Source organism: Marmota marmota, unplaced genomic scaffold, assembly GCF_001458135.2.
Source record: "Marmota marmota marmota unplaced genomic scaffold, marMar, whole genome shotgun sequence".
Taxonomy (NCBI): Eukaryota; Metazoa; Chordata; class Mammalia; order Rodentia; family Sciuridae; genus Marmota; species Marmota marmota.
Window position 1 is genome coordinate 60,987,264 of NW_026000174.1, and position 16,847 is coordinate 61,004,110.

Here is a 16,847-nt window from a genome sequence, read left to right on the forward strand (position 1 = left end):
TACTGGGTGGCAACAGGAGATTACAGGGAATGCAAAACTTCCCATAACTCAAATATAAAGAAAACTTATTTTGAGCATCTGGTCAATATAAAGAAAAGAACATTTATTTCACTTGATATTTGAAAGCTTGTCCTGAAGCAAAAGTTTAGTGACATTGCTTCCTCTACAAATCATATCATGCTATTTAGTCTTTTAATGCATGGCAAGCATGTAATCATAATAGATAAATGCCTCTTAGTATTGTCATAATCAGCCATAGAAAAGTATGGAAGAGCTAATTAGAATAGTAGGCATTGTCACATAAATAGGTTAAAAGATCAAAGTTTTTAAAAAATGTGGTGGAAAGGAGGAGAGAAGAAAGAATAGAGGAATGAACGATTTCTTCATTTTACAGTCCAACTCAGTTAATTATTAAAGTTGCACACACACACACACAGAAATAAATATATTATTTAGAGACACAGTAAAAACTTCACAAGTTTTTGTGAAGAAAATATAATCTTTCAGAATTGCAATTTAGTAGATACTAAGATGGGAGATAAGAACAGCAACAATAATAACTCTTTCTCTGTGCTGAGTTCTTTTCTATGCCCGTAAGTATTAACTAATTAATACTTAAAATAACCCTATGAGATAAGCATATTTTCCTCCATGTTATGGATAAAAAAATTAAAGCTCAAAAGGATCCAGTAGCTTGCTCAAAGTCACATAATTAAAAGACAGCTAGACCATGAGTTTGAACGTATTATTTAGGTTCATGATATAAATAATGAAAAAATTTTAAAACAATATGTTGAAGGTGATGACCTCTGAGTTAGAGTGGTAAAGATTAAAGTGAAGAAAAACTTTTAGATACTAACTAATACTAACTGACCAGGTAATTTTTGACTGCCTGCCTGAATAATCATATAGTAAGAATAAAAATACATCAACTTATTTACCATGAGTAGCAAATTATCATCTTCTACCTTCTGAACAGATTTCATGGTAAGAAGGGATTAAAATTGTTGTGTGTCTGGAAGGGATAAATTAAGGTCAGTGTGTGGAGGGTACAGAAAGGGAGAATCTAGGTCCAAACAGAGAATTACAGTGGAGCTGTCTAAAGATGGAGGCTCACGGAGTGTGACCATGTGGGGTGTGCAGAAGAGGGATTCCAGCCCTAGGTGGGATTAGAATAGATGTGCTCTTTCTCCTCTCTAAACTTGAGAATCTTGTCTCTTCTATCTTCACAGAAATCTCCAATAGGAAGTAGAATGAATTTTAATCAGAAACACCAGCTTAAGTTTCAGCTCCATACAATGCAGGAGAAATTCAAGAAGAATCAGCCAGGTTCAGGATTTCAGAAAAACAACTCTGTACATAAATCCAGAATTATCAACTTATCTTCGACCATAGAGAAAGATATTCTGTTCCTTGATTCTAACAATTCCTGTTACTCCATTCTCATCCTCAGACCAACAGTCCACACTGAATCCATGGCCAAGAATAATCTCACTACAGTGGCCGAGTTCATCCTCACAGGCTTTACTGACCACCCCAACTTGGAGACGCCCCTCTTCCTGGTCTTTCTCAGTCTCTATCTTGTCACCCTTCTGGGGAATCTGGGGATGGTGGTTCTCATCCGAGTGGATGGCCAGCTCCACACCCCAATGTACTTCTTCCTGAGCCACCTCTCCCTGCTAGATGCCTGCTACAGCTCTGTCATCACCCCTCAGATCCTGGCCACACTGACCACAGGCAAAATGGTCATCTCCTATGGCCGCTGTGCTGCCCAGTTCTTCTTCTTCACCATCTGTGCAGCTACAGAGTGTTTCCTGCTGGCAGTGATGGCCTATGACCGCTGTGTTGCTATTAGCAACCCTCTGCTCTATGCTATGGCCATGGATCCCAGAATCTGCTGGAGTTTGGTGCTGGGAGCCTATGTCTGTGGGATGTCTGGGGCCATCCTGAGAACCACGTGCACCTTCTCCCTCTCCTTCTGTGAGGACAACAGGATCAACTTCTTCTTCTGTGACCTCCCGCCCCTGCTGAAGCTTGCCTGTGGTGACACAATGAACACTGAGATCATCATTGTCTTCTTTGGCAACTTTGTGATTTTGGCCAATGCCTTGGTCATCCTCATTTCCTACGTGCTCATCATCAAGGCCGTTTTGAGGGTGAAGTCTTCAGGGGGCAGGGCCAAGACTTTCTCCACATGTGCCTCCCACCTCACCGCTGTGGCCCTTTTCTTTGGGACCCTCATCTTCATGTATATACGAAGCGGCTCAGGAAAATCCCTGGAGGAAGACAAGGTGGTGTCTGTCTTCTACACTGTGGTCATCCCCATGCTGAACCCTCTCATCTACAGCCTGAGGAACAAGGATGTGAAAGCTGCCTTCAAAAAGGTCACTGGTAGAGTCCAGGTGTCCCAGAGGGGGTAGGTGGAAATGAGAGGACTTCTTATCCTAGGTAATTTTGTTCCCATGGCTACATATCCTAATAGGTTCCAGCACTGTATGCATCCTATAGGCATGAATGGAGAGAAGGCAGACCAGGGCCACCAGGCACATGAGAAAAACTACAAAATCTGTGAAGTTTTAGCTAGCAATTCCACAGTTTTTCCTTCTCATCCTCCTCTCCCACTTCCAGCTCATTTCTCGGCACTTGGCAGCCCTCCCACTCTCCTATGTCATTAGAAATCCTGAAGTTCATGGGGTCTTGATTTTATTTCACACATCAGTTCTTGTCACTCTTTCCCTCTTCTTTTGGCCCCCCTCAATATTTATCATGTTCTTCATGTCAAAGATGATATCTGGGGACTCTTGTGAATCATGCTAATTGGTAAAGACATTTTAGTATGTAAATAAACGAACACTTCAATTATCAGGAATACTGTAGAAAACAGAACCAAGACTTTACCTGGCCCAGGGAAGGAGTTCCTTGAGATACAGACCTCGCTTTTCACCTTGAGAGTGTCTTGCCCCTTAGCATGTCTTCCTTCCTGCTCAGGCCGTAGTGAAATTTGCAAATGGCCATGTAAGCTGGAGACTCACTGGCTCTGTGGTTCCTGCCTCAGTGCTATGCTGAGATCTCAGGAATAAGTAAGCCACTTAGTGGCACTGGTTATAGTGCCCCTGGGTCTTCTCGAGGGCCAGCTGTAGCTTCTGATGGATGGTGTGATGCCTTTCCTCACTGCATCGCCTACCTCATGAACAGATCTCATTTGCAAGCGTCCTATTTCTAGGGCCAATACTGTTGGAAAGTGTGAGGGATTCAGAAGACAGTTGAACTAACAAGGATCTGGTGAGAGGGGAAATAACCATTCTCCTGCATCAGACTGCAAAGCCCTTGAGAACACAGTCTTTGTTTCCTTCATTTCTAAGTCCAAAGCCCAGATCTCATGAGCTCTCATGATGGCTTTTGAAGGATATTTTTATATGACATGCAATAGTTTGATTTGAATTTTATGGCAACTCTATAAGGCAAGTGGGGAGACATGACTAAATATAAAACTCCCATTTTTCAATTAAGTAAACACTTTCCTAGGATTCAAAAATACTTAGAATATAGCAGTAGACAAGTGCAGAGTCAGACTTCAAACTAAATCCCAAATCATTGACTCTAATGTCCCTGCAATTCATTGTGAGTATAACAATTCCAAATACAAGAAGATATTGTAAACATGAAATAAGCTGATAAATAAGAAATCTCTTAGAATAAATCTGGCATTCAATTTAGATTTTTTTCTCTTCCTTTTCATTTCCTTCACTTTTTGATGTTAACCCTGGGCATTTGCAACAATTCCATAGCCATTGAAAAAAGTGAAGAAGATTATGAACCAAAAATGGTGAAAGGCAAGGCACTGAGGAAGATGAATGACTCAATCTTTGCACAAGAAATAAAGCAAGCTTCTATGCTTAACTGGGAAGAGGCGTTCATTTACACATTTCATAGTCAAAGATAACCAAAGAATGTCTTTGTCATTGAACATATTGTTTTGTGCTCAACAAACCCATCTACCATTGATTTTATGAGGTGAAAATCCTTCTGCTAGTTCTTGAGAACAATCATTTTATAAAAACAAAAGTTTGCACAGACAGCAGCTGATTGATTCAAAAATAAGCATCTGACTTGTGTTGGGGTAATACAAAATTTTCATGGCCACTGTGAAGCTGAACATGGGAAAGAGATTCAGGATAGGAAATCACATTGAACAAGATAGAGAATATCCAAATATTTTTAAACCTATGAAGAGATGATGAACATTTAAACCCAGGAAATGCATATTTAAACCCAAAATACGCTCATTTGAATCAGCAGAAATTAAAAGATATGATATGAAAAATGGGTAGTATTAACTGATTTAACAATTTTTTAAAAAGGGTTTGAAAAATCTTTTTAAAATTATCCTTTAAAAATCTAAGATACATGTAACTGGTAACCCTGGTGATTCAGTGACCTAGTTAGGTACACTGGAGAAACTTGCCTTTGAGCATCAGGATATTGGTAAAGAAATTTCATAAATAATTGTTGTAATCCCACAAAACTCTGCTTGCCTTTAGATTTTTATTCTTCTGGCTTGTCATGTGCCTCTGATGGCTGGAACCCTGGTTGTCATTGTGTATCATAAGGTGACTTTATAGATGAAATCAATAAGTAGCTGGCAGAAGACAGAAAGAAAAATAACACTAATCCCCGATGACATTTATAATCCACATTATGAGCCAAGGACTGTCTTTCTTCAGGCTTCCTTCATGTAAGAAAAAAAAAAACACTTATGAAATAAAACAATAGAAATAATTGTGGGGTGCACACACACACACTCATATACACACATATAGAGAAAGAAAGAAAGGTTATATTTTTAGAGATACATATACATAGATGAAAAAGTTTTAAATTAAGCACAGAAAAGACACAGCAACAAAGGGGAGGTTTTGTAGGGAGAGCACCACCCAAGAGCTTCTGAAGAGAGAAAGAATTCCATTTATTGGAGTTTGATAGTAATTGCCTCTATATTTATTATATAAATTTAATTACACCTGTCCTTTATATGTGACATAAAATGAATACAGGTGTAATAAAATTTACATAATAAATATACACATATATTTTACAACAAAAATGCTAAAAAATACCTGAATCCCCACCACACGCTAAGCATGTATCATGAGATCTACCCATTTTTCATATTGTATCTTTTAATTTCTGCCTGGATCAAACCACAGCTCCCTGACTTCCCTTGGCAGCAACACAGTGGGATTCAAGTATCCTTCTTCTAAATAACTTTTACCAGCTCTGAAGCTATTACTAAAATTTCACCAGTCTTTCTTTTTATTAATTTTTTTCAACTCACAAAAATTTACATATATTTATGTTGTATAACATGATTTTTTTACTTAAATCATCTCTCATTTTAATTACATTGTAATGCAGTTTCTTCACCATTAAAAGCAAACTGCACAAATATATCAATTATCAACTTCTTAGTGAAAATGTACAAAACATCCATTTGATCACTCTAACTCCTAATTGGAAAGAAAAGTTTAACCAACAAAAGAAGGTAAATGAATAGATAGCAATGTGATATTTTGGTATATGTGTACATTGTGGACCTGTGAAGTCAGCTAATTAATATATTCATTACCTCACAAATTTATCTTGAGAACATTTAAAAATCTTTCCTAGCAATTTTCAGGTTTCCAGCATATGCATAAAATTAGACCAAGGAAGATTAGGTAATTGCATTTTCCAGGTATTTAAGATGCTCATAGCAGCAATCTCCTTGGACCTGATCACAAAGCAGCAGAAAAATATTAACTATGCTTCATAGAAGTTCCTCTCAGGAGCACAAAGACCAACTCTTTCCCTACAACAAAATGTAGATCTGATAACTATATTATGTTGGGAGATAAAATATATCCCAGAGACTAATGAACTTGGCTTTCAAGTTCGAACAGATTAGATTTTACCTCATGACCTTTTAGACAAGTTACTTATCTTCTCAAATATTCAATTCTGTTCTGTTAAGTGGAAATAGGAATACATTGCTGAAATAGTAGTCAGTAACAAACGTGTAAGTGCAGGGAACAACCCCATTGCATGGAGATATTGGTGCCCTGATACCAACTATCACCAAGTATTCAGAGTATGGACAAAGAACAGGCCCAGTCCCCTCCAAAGAGGTTCCTCCAGCTGGTGAAGTCAGAGAGAAAGACGTTGGTTACAAGAAGCTTTGGAGTTCCTCGTGAGGAAATGGGTGTTATAGGTCAGGGGAAGACAATGCAGGAGATGATAATCTAGAAGGTTGACCCGGGGACTGTGTGTGTTGCAGAAAACTTCCTGTCCCTGTGGCCCCAGCCTGGACTTGTGAACTCTGGATTATACTTTTCTGACTCTGTGGATTTTCCGGAGGTATCAAATGGGAGATGATATTGAGGCTCCAGTGACATAAATTTGGGAGGTGATGATTTCTGATACAGCGCATGAGTGAAAGTTACTTCTCTAGCTTTCATATTTTCTTCGGCCAAATGAGGAAAAGGTAACAACCAGACACATTCTAATCTCTTTTAACAGTAGAGTCTGATTTCCAAACCAAACGAAATGCAGCACCTTATGGTTCACAAGAGTTAGAAGAATTGAGACTCTCCTTGCAGCTCAGGTTGAGGTGGTAGCATCCGACCTGCTTAGCCTTCCCCTGGCACATCCTGTGAGGTGTCTCCAAAAGACGGAGCTTCTGAGCAGGGGAGATGGGAAATTACAGAAGCACATTCCCTATGTCCATCCCAGGTCCAGGGATCTCTGTGTCTTTAAGTTTTGGGTCTCTGATGGGGGTTAAAGGGTTCTGTTGATGAGTGAAGGAAGGAAACTGATCATATTGAATATATCACAGTTAGTCCCACTATTATGTATAATTGCTTCAATAAAAACAGAAAAATATATAAATAAAATGAAAAACAATAATACTAATGACAAATTCAATTTAATAAAAGTAGGATTGTGCAGAATATATATCTAATTAACATATGACAATAATATGGTAAACAAATATAATTTGTAGTGTATGTGTGTATGTCAAGGACACCAGTATTGGGTATATATTCTTCTGTTTTTATTGAAGGATTAAAATTATCCATAGTAGGGGGGTTAATTGTGACATACGCATACATGCACATAACATAATTTGATCAATTTCCTTCCCTAGTTAACTCCCCTCTTCCTTTCCTACTCCTTTACCCTGGGTCTCCTTTCTCTACTGGCCTCCCTTCTATTTTAATGGGATCCCTTTTTCTCTCTCTTTCTCTAACTTCTGCATATAAGAGAAAACATTTGACCTTTGACTCCACTGTGCATCTCTTGCATGGAGCCACTCAGAGAAGATAACTTTTCCCTAGGCCAAACTGTGTAATCAGGTGGGAAGTGTGGATAACTGACCTGCCCAGTGATAGGTGCCTGAGGCCCATGGGGTAAAAATAAGGTCTATCAGCCCCAGGGTCATTGTCACCATTTCCCTTATTCATGATGGTTTTCTCAGGACTAGATCCCTAGGTACTGTCCCCATGGCTGCCTGTAGGTAAGTTCCTCCATTCCCTCTTCTCCCTGAGTTACCACCTCTATCCTCTCAGCCTCTAAAAGCCCTGAAAGAGGGTTTGAGGATGTGGAGGCAGATCGATTCACATGGCAAGCTCCCAACAGTTAAGTAGTCCTGGGTCAAGCTGAGACTATACACATCAGCTCATTTGCAACACAGATGAGAATTATCTACCTGTGCAGAACAAACCGGAAAGCCTACTCGGGAAGGACTCTTCCAGTTGATGAAAATCTTAGGTGGGGTCTGCAGTAGATGTCACCCATGCTTCCTCTCCACAGCTGGGGTAGACAGCTTAAGCTGTAAGGGAAGTCATGGACACTGCTGGGGTTGGAGGGCCCAATTTTTCTAGAACTCATCCTAGGTCCCCCTCTCAGTTTCTTCATCTGTAAATTGGAGCACAAAATCCATGCTGCATGTCATGAGGAGTGAATGAGGGTTCACATGTGAAAGTACTTTGAAAACATAAAAAGCACCACAGAAATGTGCTGGTTATTGTCATTAATTCAGGAGCTCATGAAAGTCCAGTGTTCAAAGCCAACAGGCAGCGTGAAATCCCTTCTCCAAGCAGAGGCAGATGGAGGGACACTTTCCAGATCACTTTGGGAAGATGGAGATCATTCAGCCTCTCGTAGTTCTATGGGAGCCTCTCTGGATCTTGGGAGGCAGGGAGGACCCAACTGGAATTGAGAGGAGGTGGGGGTCACCAGCAGGTGTAGGAGTGATGTTGAATGACAACACCTGGACACACTGCAGGGTCTACAGCCAGGCCCTGCTGGAGCAGAGTCTCCTTCCCTGGTGTCTAGGTCCCCTCTCCTGTTCTTTTGAAAGGAATAAAGTCTCTTGAGGATCACACAGGAGGAACAGTAGGACCTGAGTATAGGGGGAGGGGGAGGTCAGTGTTGGAAGTGACCAGTGCAGAGATGGGAAAGGCCACTTTGCTGCCCACAAAAATCAGGGACAGCATCTCAGAAAATATTAAACTAAACCAGGAGGGGAGGGGAGTAAAAGGGAACTGGGGAGGAGTCTCTAGCAGTCTGGAGGACTTAAGGTAGGGAGAAGAAGGCACTGTGAGTCCCCTATGCCTCCACTACCCGAACTGTCTGCTTTGAGCTGTCTGGATGGTGGTGTGTGCAGCATCTCCTAAGGACCACTTTTATTTATTCTGACTTTTATGCTATGCTAGTGACTCAGAGGACCATCATTTTTCACACTTTAAATAAGTCAAACTGAGCCATTGCACACAACACATGTGCAAAAAGACATTGTACATGAGTGGCACCAACATTAAGCCCTTCTTGGCTAACCCTTCTGGACCTGTAACTCCCAGGAAGTGTAGATAAGGAGAGAAGGAAGCCAGTAAAGGACCCCCATGTGTTGATCACACCAGAGGCTAGAGAAGAGTCTGGAGAGAGAATGTCCTGGGCATGGTTGTGAATCCAATGTATGTCTGACTTTGGAAGTATAACCACAAAGTCTAAGCAGTTGAGAAGTGAGTCTTAAAAATACCTCTGCTAATGTGCTCAACTGGGGACAAGGCATTACAGGCTGGGCTTTCCCAAAGCCAGATCAAGTAGCAGGTATGAAAGGGGGAGCTGGGTCCATGCTCAATGCATTGGGGTCTGTGCGTCTTGTGGGTTTCCTGGACCCCGGCTGAGGCCATTGTGGGAGAGAACCATAGCAGCAGGGGCATCTCAGAGTGCCTGTCAGGATTGTCTAAAAGTCTGGTGGCTCATGTTGCAGACCTGGCAGGACTTCCTGGACTCCTCAGCTGATATGCTGTCCAGACCAGCACCTCCCTTTCCTGGAGCTGCTGTTGAAGGCTGTGTAAGCTTGTGACAGCAGTACACTCTCATTTGGGGTTCAGTGCCTTTACCAAATGCCTCTTCACCTGCCTCAGTTGTGGGGAGGATCTGAGCCAGATCTAGGTTTGGAACATGGTCATCATTCTGAGACCAGGAGACTGGAGTTGGATTCATGAGGGTCCCTCATGTGCCCATGCTGGTAAAGGACCAGGTGGGAGTGTTCGTAAGTGGTCTTCCCATTTCCTCCCCACCTCCCCCCAGGATATTCCACAGCTACCTAGCCTAGGTAGGGAAGGGAGTCTGCTCCCTTTACCCTTCTTAAGTCCTCTTCTTTTTGGACCAACTTCTTTTAGAGTGTCTGTGAACAGCTATGGGGCTGGTGACCTCTAGCCCACAGGAGCACCATTCTGCCCAGCACCCCCAAGGCTGATGGAGAGCAGTGGCATTCTGTGGCAGCACCTGTCCTCACAAAGGCTGAAATCTATTCTTTGTGCCTGGGTGTTGGCTGAGATGGCCTTTGTGTCACCAGTTCAGAGATGATGTGGCCTTTGCAGTAATATAAAAGAGTCTTACCTGGTGGCAACTGGTCTGGCCACAAAATTGTTCTCATCCCGCTCCTTCAGTCTTTTCTCTCTGGGGCTCTATACATTCAGAAAAACTTCCCCCATGACAAAGTATGGAAATGAACCCTGAAAGTGTAATCTTGTATATACTTTTTTCCCCCAGAGAACTATGATGTTTTGTTAAAAATCTGTTAATTTTCCTTAATTTGTTTTTTTTTTTTTGCATTTTAGGCATAGATTTAATCATGGCATTTCCCTCTCCCTCTTTTAATATCTTTAGTAATATCCTCTCTTTATTTCTGATGTTGATCTTTTAAGCTGTAGGCTTATGATGTTATAGTCCCCACCCCCAAACACACAAATTTTTGATTCCACTTGCTTTCTGTATTGTATTTTCATCTTTAATTTCATTAATTTCTGCTTTTGGTCAGTCCCCTTATTATTGATTTTGGTTTGGTTTTCTACTTTTTTTTTTTCTAGGTACTTAATGATGGTAGCTTATATCATTGGCTTCAGACTTTTCTTCTGTGCCACTGTAAATCTTTGGTGCTATAAAATTTTCTCTGTACTCTTTAGCTGCATTTCTCAAGTTTAGATTTTCTTTGTTTTATTTTTCTTCATTAAAATCCTTTCCCATTTTCCTTTTCCCTCTTTTTTCCCCCCTGAGTTTAATAGCATTTGCTCTTAAAGTTAGGGCTGTGATCCATGTTGAGTTAATTTTTGTATAGGCTATTACACAGTGGTTCAACTCCATGAAGACATTCCATCATCCCAAGACTTTTTCATGAAAAATCTATGATGGTGTCACTTAATTCTTTGGACACCCTTGCTGAAAGTTAATTCATCATACCTCTAAGGGGTTTATTTCGATTCCTAATTCTATTCCACTGATCTATAGCTGCCTTTTCTTACGCCATCATATTATCTTTTCTGTTTTTAAATTATTTATTCTAACCATTTTAATTGGCAAATAATAATCATACATATTTATGGGGTAGAATGTGATACTTAGTTATATATCCATTATGAAAAAATTAGGAGGTCCTGCAAAAAAATACCATAGAATTCAGAAATCCCACTACTGGGACATAGATCCAAAGGGAGTGACATGCCAAAGAGATGCAAGTACTCCTGTGTTCATTGCCCATGTTCATTGTAATATTAATTACAATAGCTAAGATATGGAAGCAGCCTAGGTGTTTATCAATAGATGCACAGATAAAGAAAATATAGTGTACATGCACACCAGAATACTATTCAGCTGTAAAAGGAGGGAAATCCTGTCATTTGACACAACATGAGCGAACCTAGAGAACATTACCCTAAGTGAAATACCATGCCACCTGGATTGCTGTAGCATTTGCACTACATTTTGAAAATGAGAGAAGTGACAGTAATCCGACTTACCTTTCCTTTAACATACTATTTTGGTTATTCTGGGTCTCTTGGATTCCCCCATGAATTTAAAAATAAGTTTACCAATTTCTGCAAAGCCAGCGGGAGATGGACAGGAGGAGGTGGACTTTGTAGATCTATTGGAGAGTATTTTCAGCTTTAGGATTTTGATTCACGAACAAGGAGTGTCTTTCCAAATTTAGATTTTATTTCATGTCTTTCAATGATGTTTTATAATTTTAAGAGTATAAATATTGCCCAAACGTGTTCAATAGATGTCATAAATTCTAGTGTCCTACAGCACAGTGATATAACTATAGTTCACAAAATACTATTATGATTTTACAAAGAACCAGAAGAGTTCAAAGCCTCCAAATATAAAATAATGATAAGAAGATGGAAATGTTAATCATCCTGATTTGATCTGTATACATTGTAGACATGTATTGAAAGATCACATTGTATGTACAATTTTATCAACATTTTTTTATGTTAATCAAATTTTTTAAAAATTTTAAGGGAATGGAAAACATAACTACCATGATTTGATCAGTACATACTATATAAATGTATCAAGTCATCCCACAAATTTGTACAACTAAAATAATAATAAAATATTTGTATTCATATGACATGTGCACATTTTAAATGATGTTTCACAAAATGATGCATTTTACCATTTAATTACATAGTTAAAATACCTCATGTCATTGAAGACATTGTTGCTTCTATGGTTCTGAACAAGCTGTTATCTGTTAGATCAATTAAGAATAAGAAAAATAAAAATTTTTATTTTGCCTCCAAAATGTATAAAAATAAAACCCTCAAGGATACCTGAAAAAAATCATGTTTGCTGTTTTTCCCCATGATCTTTTCATTAATTTTAATGTTTTTAAGTGGAATTCTATTAATTTTACTTTCAGATTATTAACTGCTTATATATACAAATACCATTAAATTTTGTATACTGATCTTCTACCTTGAAATTTTGATTATTTCATTTATTAATTCTAATAATTTTCAGTTGATTGTTTATGATTTATATAAAAAAAGTTCCTGCTATCTCAAATTTATTTAACAAGGTATAATAGTTTTATCTTTTTTGCCTTTAATTCTAACAAAAATAGGAACAACCACAGTCTAGAACACAGATGCATTCATCATTTTAGAAATAGTCATGGGAATAGGCTTTCTAATACCGAATAACTCAGTGGTTACTGAGATTTTATTAAGATAAAGTAATTATTTATATTGGGATAAAATGTGACAAAACACATACTTCATAGAACTTCATTAAAATAATTATATTTTCAAATTTGTGGATACTTAGAACTGTTTTTGAACTAAAGAAATAATATTAGATGATGTTTTTCTATATATCACAAAGTATTTAACATTGGATTACTGCATACAGTAATTATAAGAGGGATGAAATAACTTTCTGTGGGTTTTACATCATTAAAGAACTAAACCTAGAGAAGATTTTGCCTTTTTAACAACCTTCTTGAGTGCACTCTTGACCTCCTTATTCCTCAGGCTGTAGACCACAGGGTTCAGCATGGGGATGACTATAGTGTAGAACACAGATGCAATTTTGTCAGTGTCCATGGAGTGACTGGAACTCGGCTGTAAATACATGATGATGACCGTCCCATTAAAAATAGAAACTGCAATGAGGTGAGAAGCACAGGTGGATAAAGCCTTCTGGTATCCCTTACCTGAGTGCATCTTCAAAATGGTGATGAATATGAACAGGTAGGAAATCAAGATAACAAGAAAAGCAAAAATGACATTAAAAGTTGACATAAGAACAAGAATCAGTTCGGCAATGTGTTTATCAGAGCAAGTTAGAGTCAAGACAGCGGGAATATCACAGAAGAAGTGATGGACCACATTGGTCATACAGAAAGAGAGGCAGAACGTTTCTCCAATTTGCATAGAAGCATTCAGCAAACCAATGGCATAGCAGCCTATGGCCAGACGAGTGCACACAGTGTTTGTCATGGTGGTGGGGTAATGCAGGGGTTGGCACACTGCTGCATAGCGGTCATAGGCCATTGTGGTCAGGAGGTAATTTTCTACAGTGGCAAAGAGTGCAAAAAAGAACATCTGAGCAGCACAAGCATTGTAGGAGATGACCTTGTCTTCCATCAGCAAGCCAGCCATGACCTTGGGAGTGACAGCTGAGGAGGAACAAAAGTCCACCAGAGACAGGTGACTGAGGAAAAAGTACATGGGGGTGTGGAGGTGGGAGTCCAGCAGGATCAAAGTGATCATCCCCAGGTTCCCCACCAGAGTGATGAGGTAGACGACAGCGAACAGTATGAAGAGGGGAAGCTGCAGTTGTGGGGCGCTGGTCAGTCCCAGCAGGATGAACTCCCTCACCTCTGTGTTATTCTCCATGGGTGGTACGTTATAACCACCAGGTGCTGTGTAGCAAAGAGGAAAATTTTGGTTTTTGAAGAGCAAAACTCAGTTGAGCAGAAATGGAAAAGTGTAAGCATTACTTTATGATGATAATCATATTTTTCAGTATTCTCTAGATCTGAAGTGTTGGCATGACCATACAATGTAGTGGACAATTTATCTAAACAATTATTTGATTTTGAAGAGTAAGGGTCTTCACGATTGTCTTCCCAATTTGTTAATTTGTTTAGTTGAATAGTTGAGTCACAGATATCAATGGTGAGGTATTCATATTTTTGAAGTTACTTTAGCCTGCATATCTATTTTGGTGGAAAGCTTCAACTTTAATTTTTTTTTTAATTTTTTTGAAGTACATTAGTCCAGAATTAAAAAAAATTTAATAGTTATTTAAGACATTTGAAAACACTCATTCACCCCTCACTACAATTCCCTATTATTTAGCATCCTATCCTTTGGAACATTACAAGTTCAGCCCACGAGGGCTTTATGTTTGCTCACCTTAACATACATCACATGTTTAACACAGAGTGTTCTACAAGGAAGGCCAGGAGTTTTATATATAAGCACCTGTTTGACTGTATGTGTGTTTGTGTCTCTGTAGAGCTAGGTATTCTTATTTTTTCTCACTATTAAGACAACTGATAATTTATGAAATTAAGTGATATTCTAACATTCCAAAAGTTGATCCACAAAGATTCAAGAATCAATATTTAAACTGAGTCAAATCTTAATCAAAAACCTGTAACTTTAGCTATAACACCATCAGTATTTGTAGACCTGCCAGTTATAATAAGAATGGATTATGGGCAAATAATAGAATTATGGGCAAAATGTTACAATGAAGTTCAGATCTTGCTAATTCATTAGGTCCCTTCCTATTTAAAGAAGGACCATTGCACTCTCTGTTTGTCCCCTTTAATCTCTAGTGAGAAACCACGAGGTTGTAAACAACTAGAAATTCATTCAGAGTTTGATCTATGCTTTAAAAAATATTTTCTAAAGCAGCAAGATGACCTTTTATAAATGTCACTAAACTTTGTCCTGGTGACCTTTTGATATTTATACTCTAGCTTCAGTTTGGTGTTTTTTAAAAACAGTCACAACCCCAACTTCTGTGCTCACATAACTCAGAGAAGGTCCAGCTGCCCCACTACCCCTCATGAACAGCAATTTTCCCCAAATTTTCATATTGATTATAGAAGCTTACCTCGCTCTTCAAACACAAATGGTAGTCAGTCCTGAAAAAGCGTTTGAAAGCAGAAATTCTTCTATGAAAAAACACATTGTTGGAACAGCTCTCTTGTGGGTAGTAGACAAAATATTGTGAGGTCCCTAAGGCAGGGACCATGGAGACTAATGACCATTTGGGCCTGAATATACAATGCATTCTTACTGTGTCTGTGGAGGATGCACCTCCTCCTAATTTGTAAAAGAAACATTATTATGTTACGTCTTCTATATCATATACAGTAGGATGTTTGTTTGCAAATAATAAAATTTAAAAACAGCTAGCTTAGTGGTTATGATTTCACAATCAATCAATAGAATTCAATCGTGGGGTATTTCTCTTGACTACAGTTGTACAGTCACAGCAAGCCTTGAGGTTGGAAGGAAACCCTTCCTGTACTAACAGATAATAATTTTCAGATGCATTACTAATGACCACAGGGGCACCACATGCCATCCTCTCCTTTAAATTAAACACCCGGAAGTATGTCAGACTTCAGAGATGAATGCATGTACATCAGCAGGGAACAATGCATACACAGAACTCTCCTGGGATGTTCTCCCATGAGGGAACCCTCATTGCTTCATCTCACTTTTTAAGGAAAGAAGAATTAAACTACCTGTGGGACTCAGCTGGATAGTTTAAGTGTACACAAGTATAGTCATATTATTATTTCTTATTTTCAATCTTTACTATATAACTGAAAGACCAGTATGTACAATTTTTAATATAGAGCTTTAAATTTTTTTCAAATGTATATTCATGTAACCACTATGACAAACACCCATAATAAATTTTATTAACCATTATGGTCAAGGTATCACCCACCTATTGCCCTGGAGAATACTATCAATTTTTTCCTTTTGGTTTTTCCTTTGCATGAATGTCCTAACCTAGACTTCTAGGATATGACACCTTTATTTCATTCAATTAGTGTAATGCAATCAAGGCCCATTCATACTGTTATGGATGCCAGTAATCTCCATTGTGCACATTGAGCTTTACATTCCCTAGTTGAGGAATATTAATGCTGTTTTCAGTTTTGGTGGTTACTAATAAAGCTCTTCTTACTTTTCATTTCCCTAAAGGTTTTTTTTTGCTTGTTTGTTTTGAACATTGATTTTATTTCATTGAGTAAATACATAGGATACACTGTGTCACTCATTCTGTGATGTTAGCATAACCTCAGAGCAAAGCTAGACAAAAAAGTTAATTAAAAAAAACTATAGACCAATACCCCTGTTTAATATAGTGATGTTAAAAACACTCACAGGACAAATCCATAAATTAACATAACTATAGATCATGACTGTGTTGTTTTACTCCAAGAATGTAAAAGTGCTTAGGTAAAAGAAAAAGAAAGCCATGTAATTAACCATATTATTATAGTGAAGAGAGCAACAAGATCATTTCTGTAATATGGAATAAGCACCTCCTGAAGTTTTAATTCTTTCTTAAAAAGAATACTCAGAATGCTAGGAACTGAACTAACTAAAGAGAACATGTATAAACCATAGCTAAGATCATAATCCAAAGGAAAAGGCCGAAGACTTCCTCAAACATCAGATACAAGGATTGCTGCTCTCATCACTCATGTTCAAAATTGTACCAGAAGTTGAAGGCAGACCAAGGGGCAGGGAAATAAAAGAAACCAAACTGGAAAGAAGGAAATCTATGTCTATTCTCTGATGACATGAAATTCTATAACAAAAATCTTAAAATTGTGTATTTAAAAAGTGTTACCTAATAAATATAATCAGTAAGTTCACAGGATTGAAGACCATCAACCCAATTCTTTTACACATCTACACGCAGACAAAAATAATCTTAAAAGGAAATTTAGAAAATAGTTTGATTTATAA

At 38.4% G+C, this 16,847-nt stretch overlaps 2 protein-coding genes across 2 annotated transcripts; one reads left to right on the top strand and one right to left on the bottom strand.

Annotated features, from left to right (window-relative positions):
* The first annotated feature begins 1,475 nt into the window (after nucleotides 1-1,475).
* Nucleotides 1,476-2,420, top strand: LOC107135386 (olfactory receptor 9I1-like). Its single transcript, XM_015477265.1, has one exon. It carries the CDS (start codon nucleotides 1,476-1,478, stop codon nucleotides 2,418-2,420), a length of 945 nt encoding a protein of 314 aa, XP_015332751.1.
* Nucleotides 2,421-12,788: 10,368 nt separating this feature from the next.
* LOC107159832 (olfactory receptor 5B17-like) lies at nucleotides 12,789-13,736 on the bottom strand. The gene has a single exon (XM_015506468.2). It carries the CDS (start codon nucleotides 13,731-13,733, stop codon nucleotides 12,789-12,791), a length of 945 nt encoding a protein of 314 aa, XP_015361954.1. The 5' UTR covers nucleotides 13,734-13,736.
* Between the last annotated feature and the right edge of the window lie 3,111 nt (nucleotides 13,737-16,847).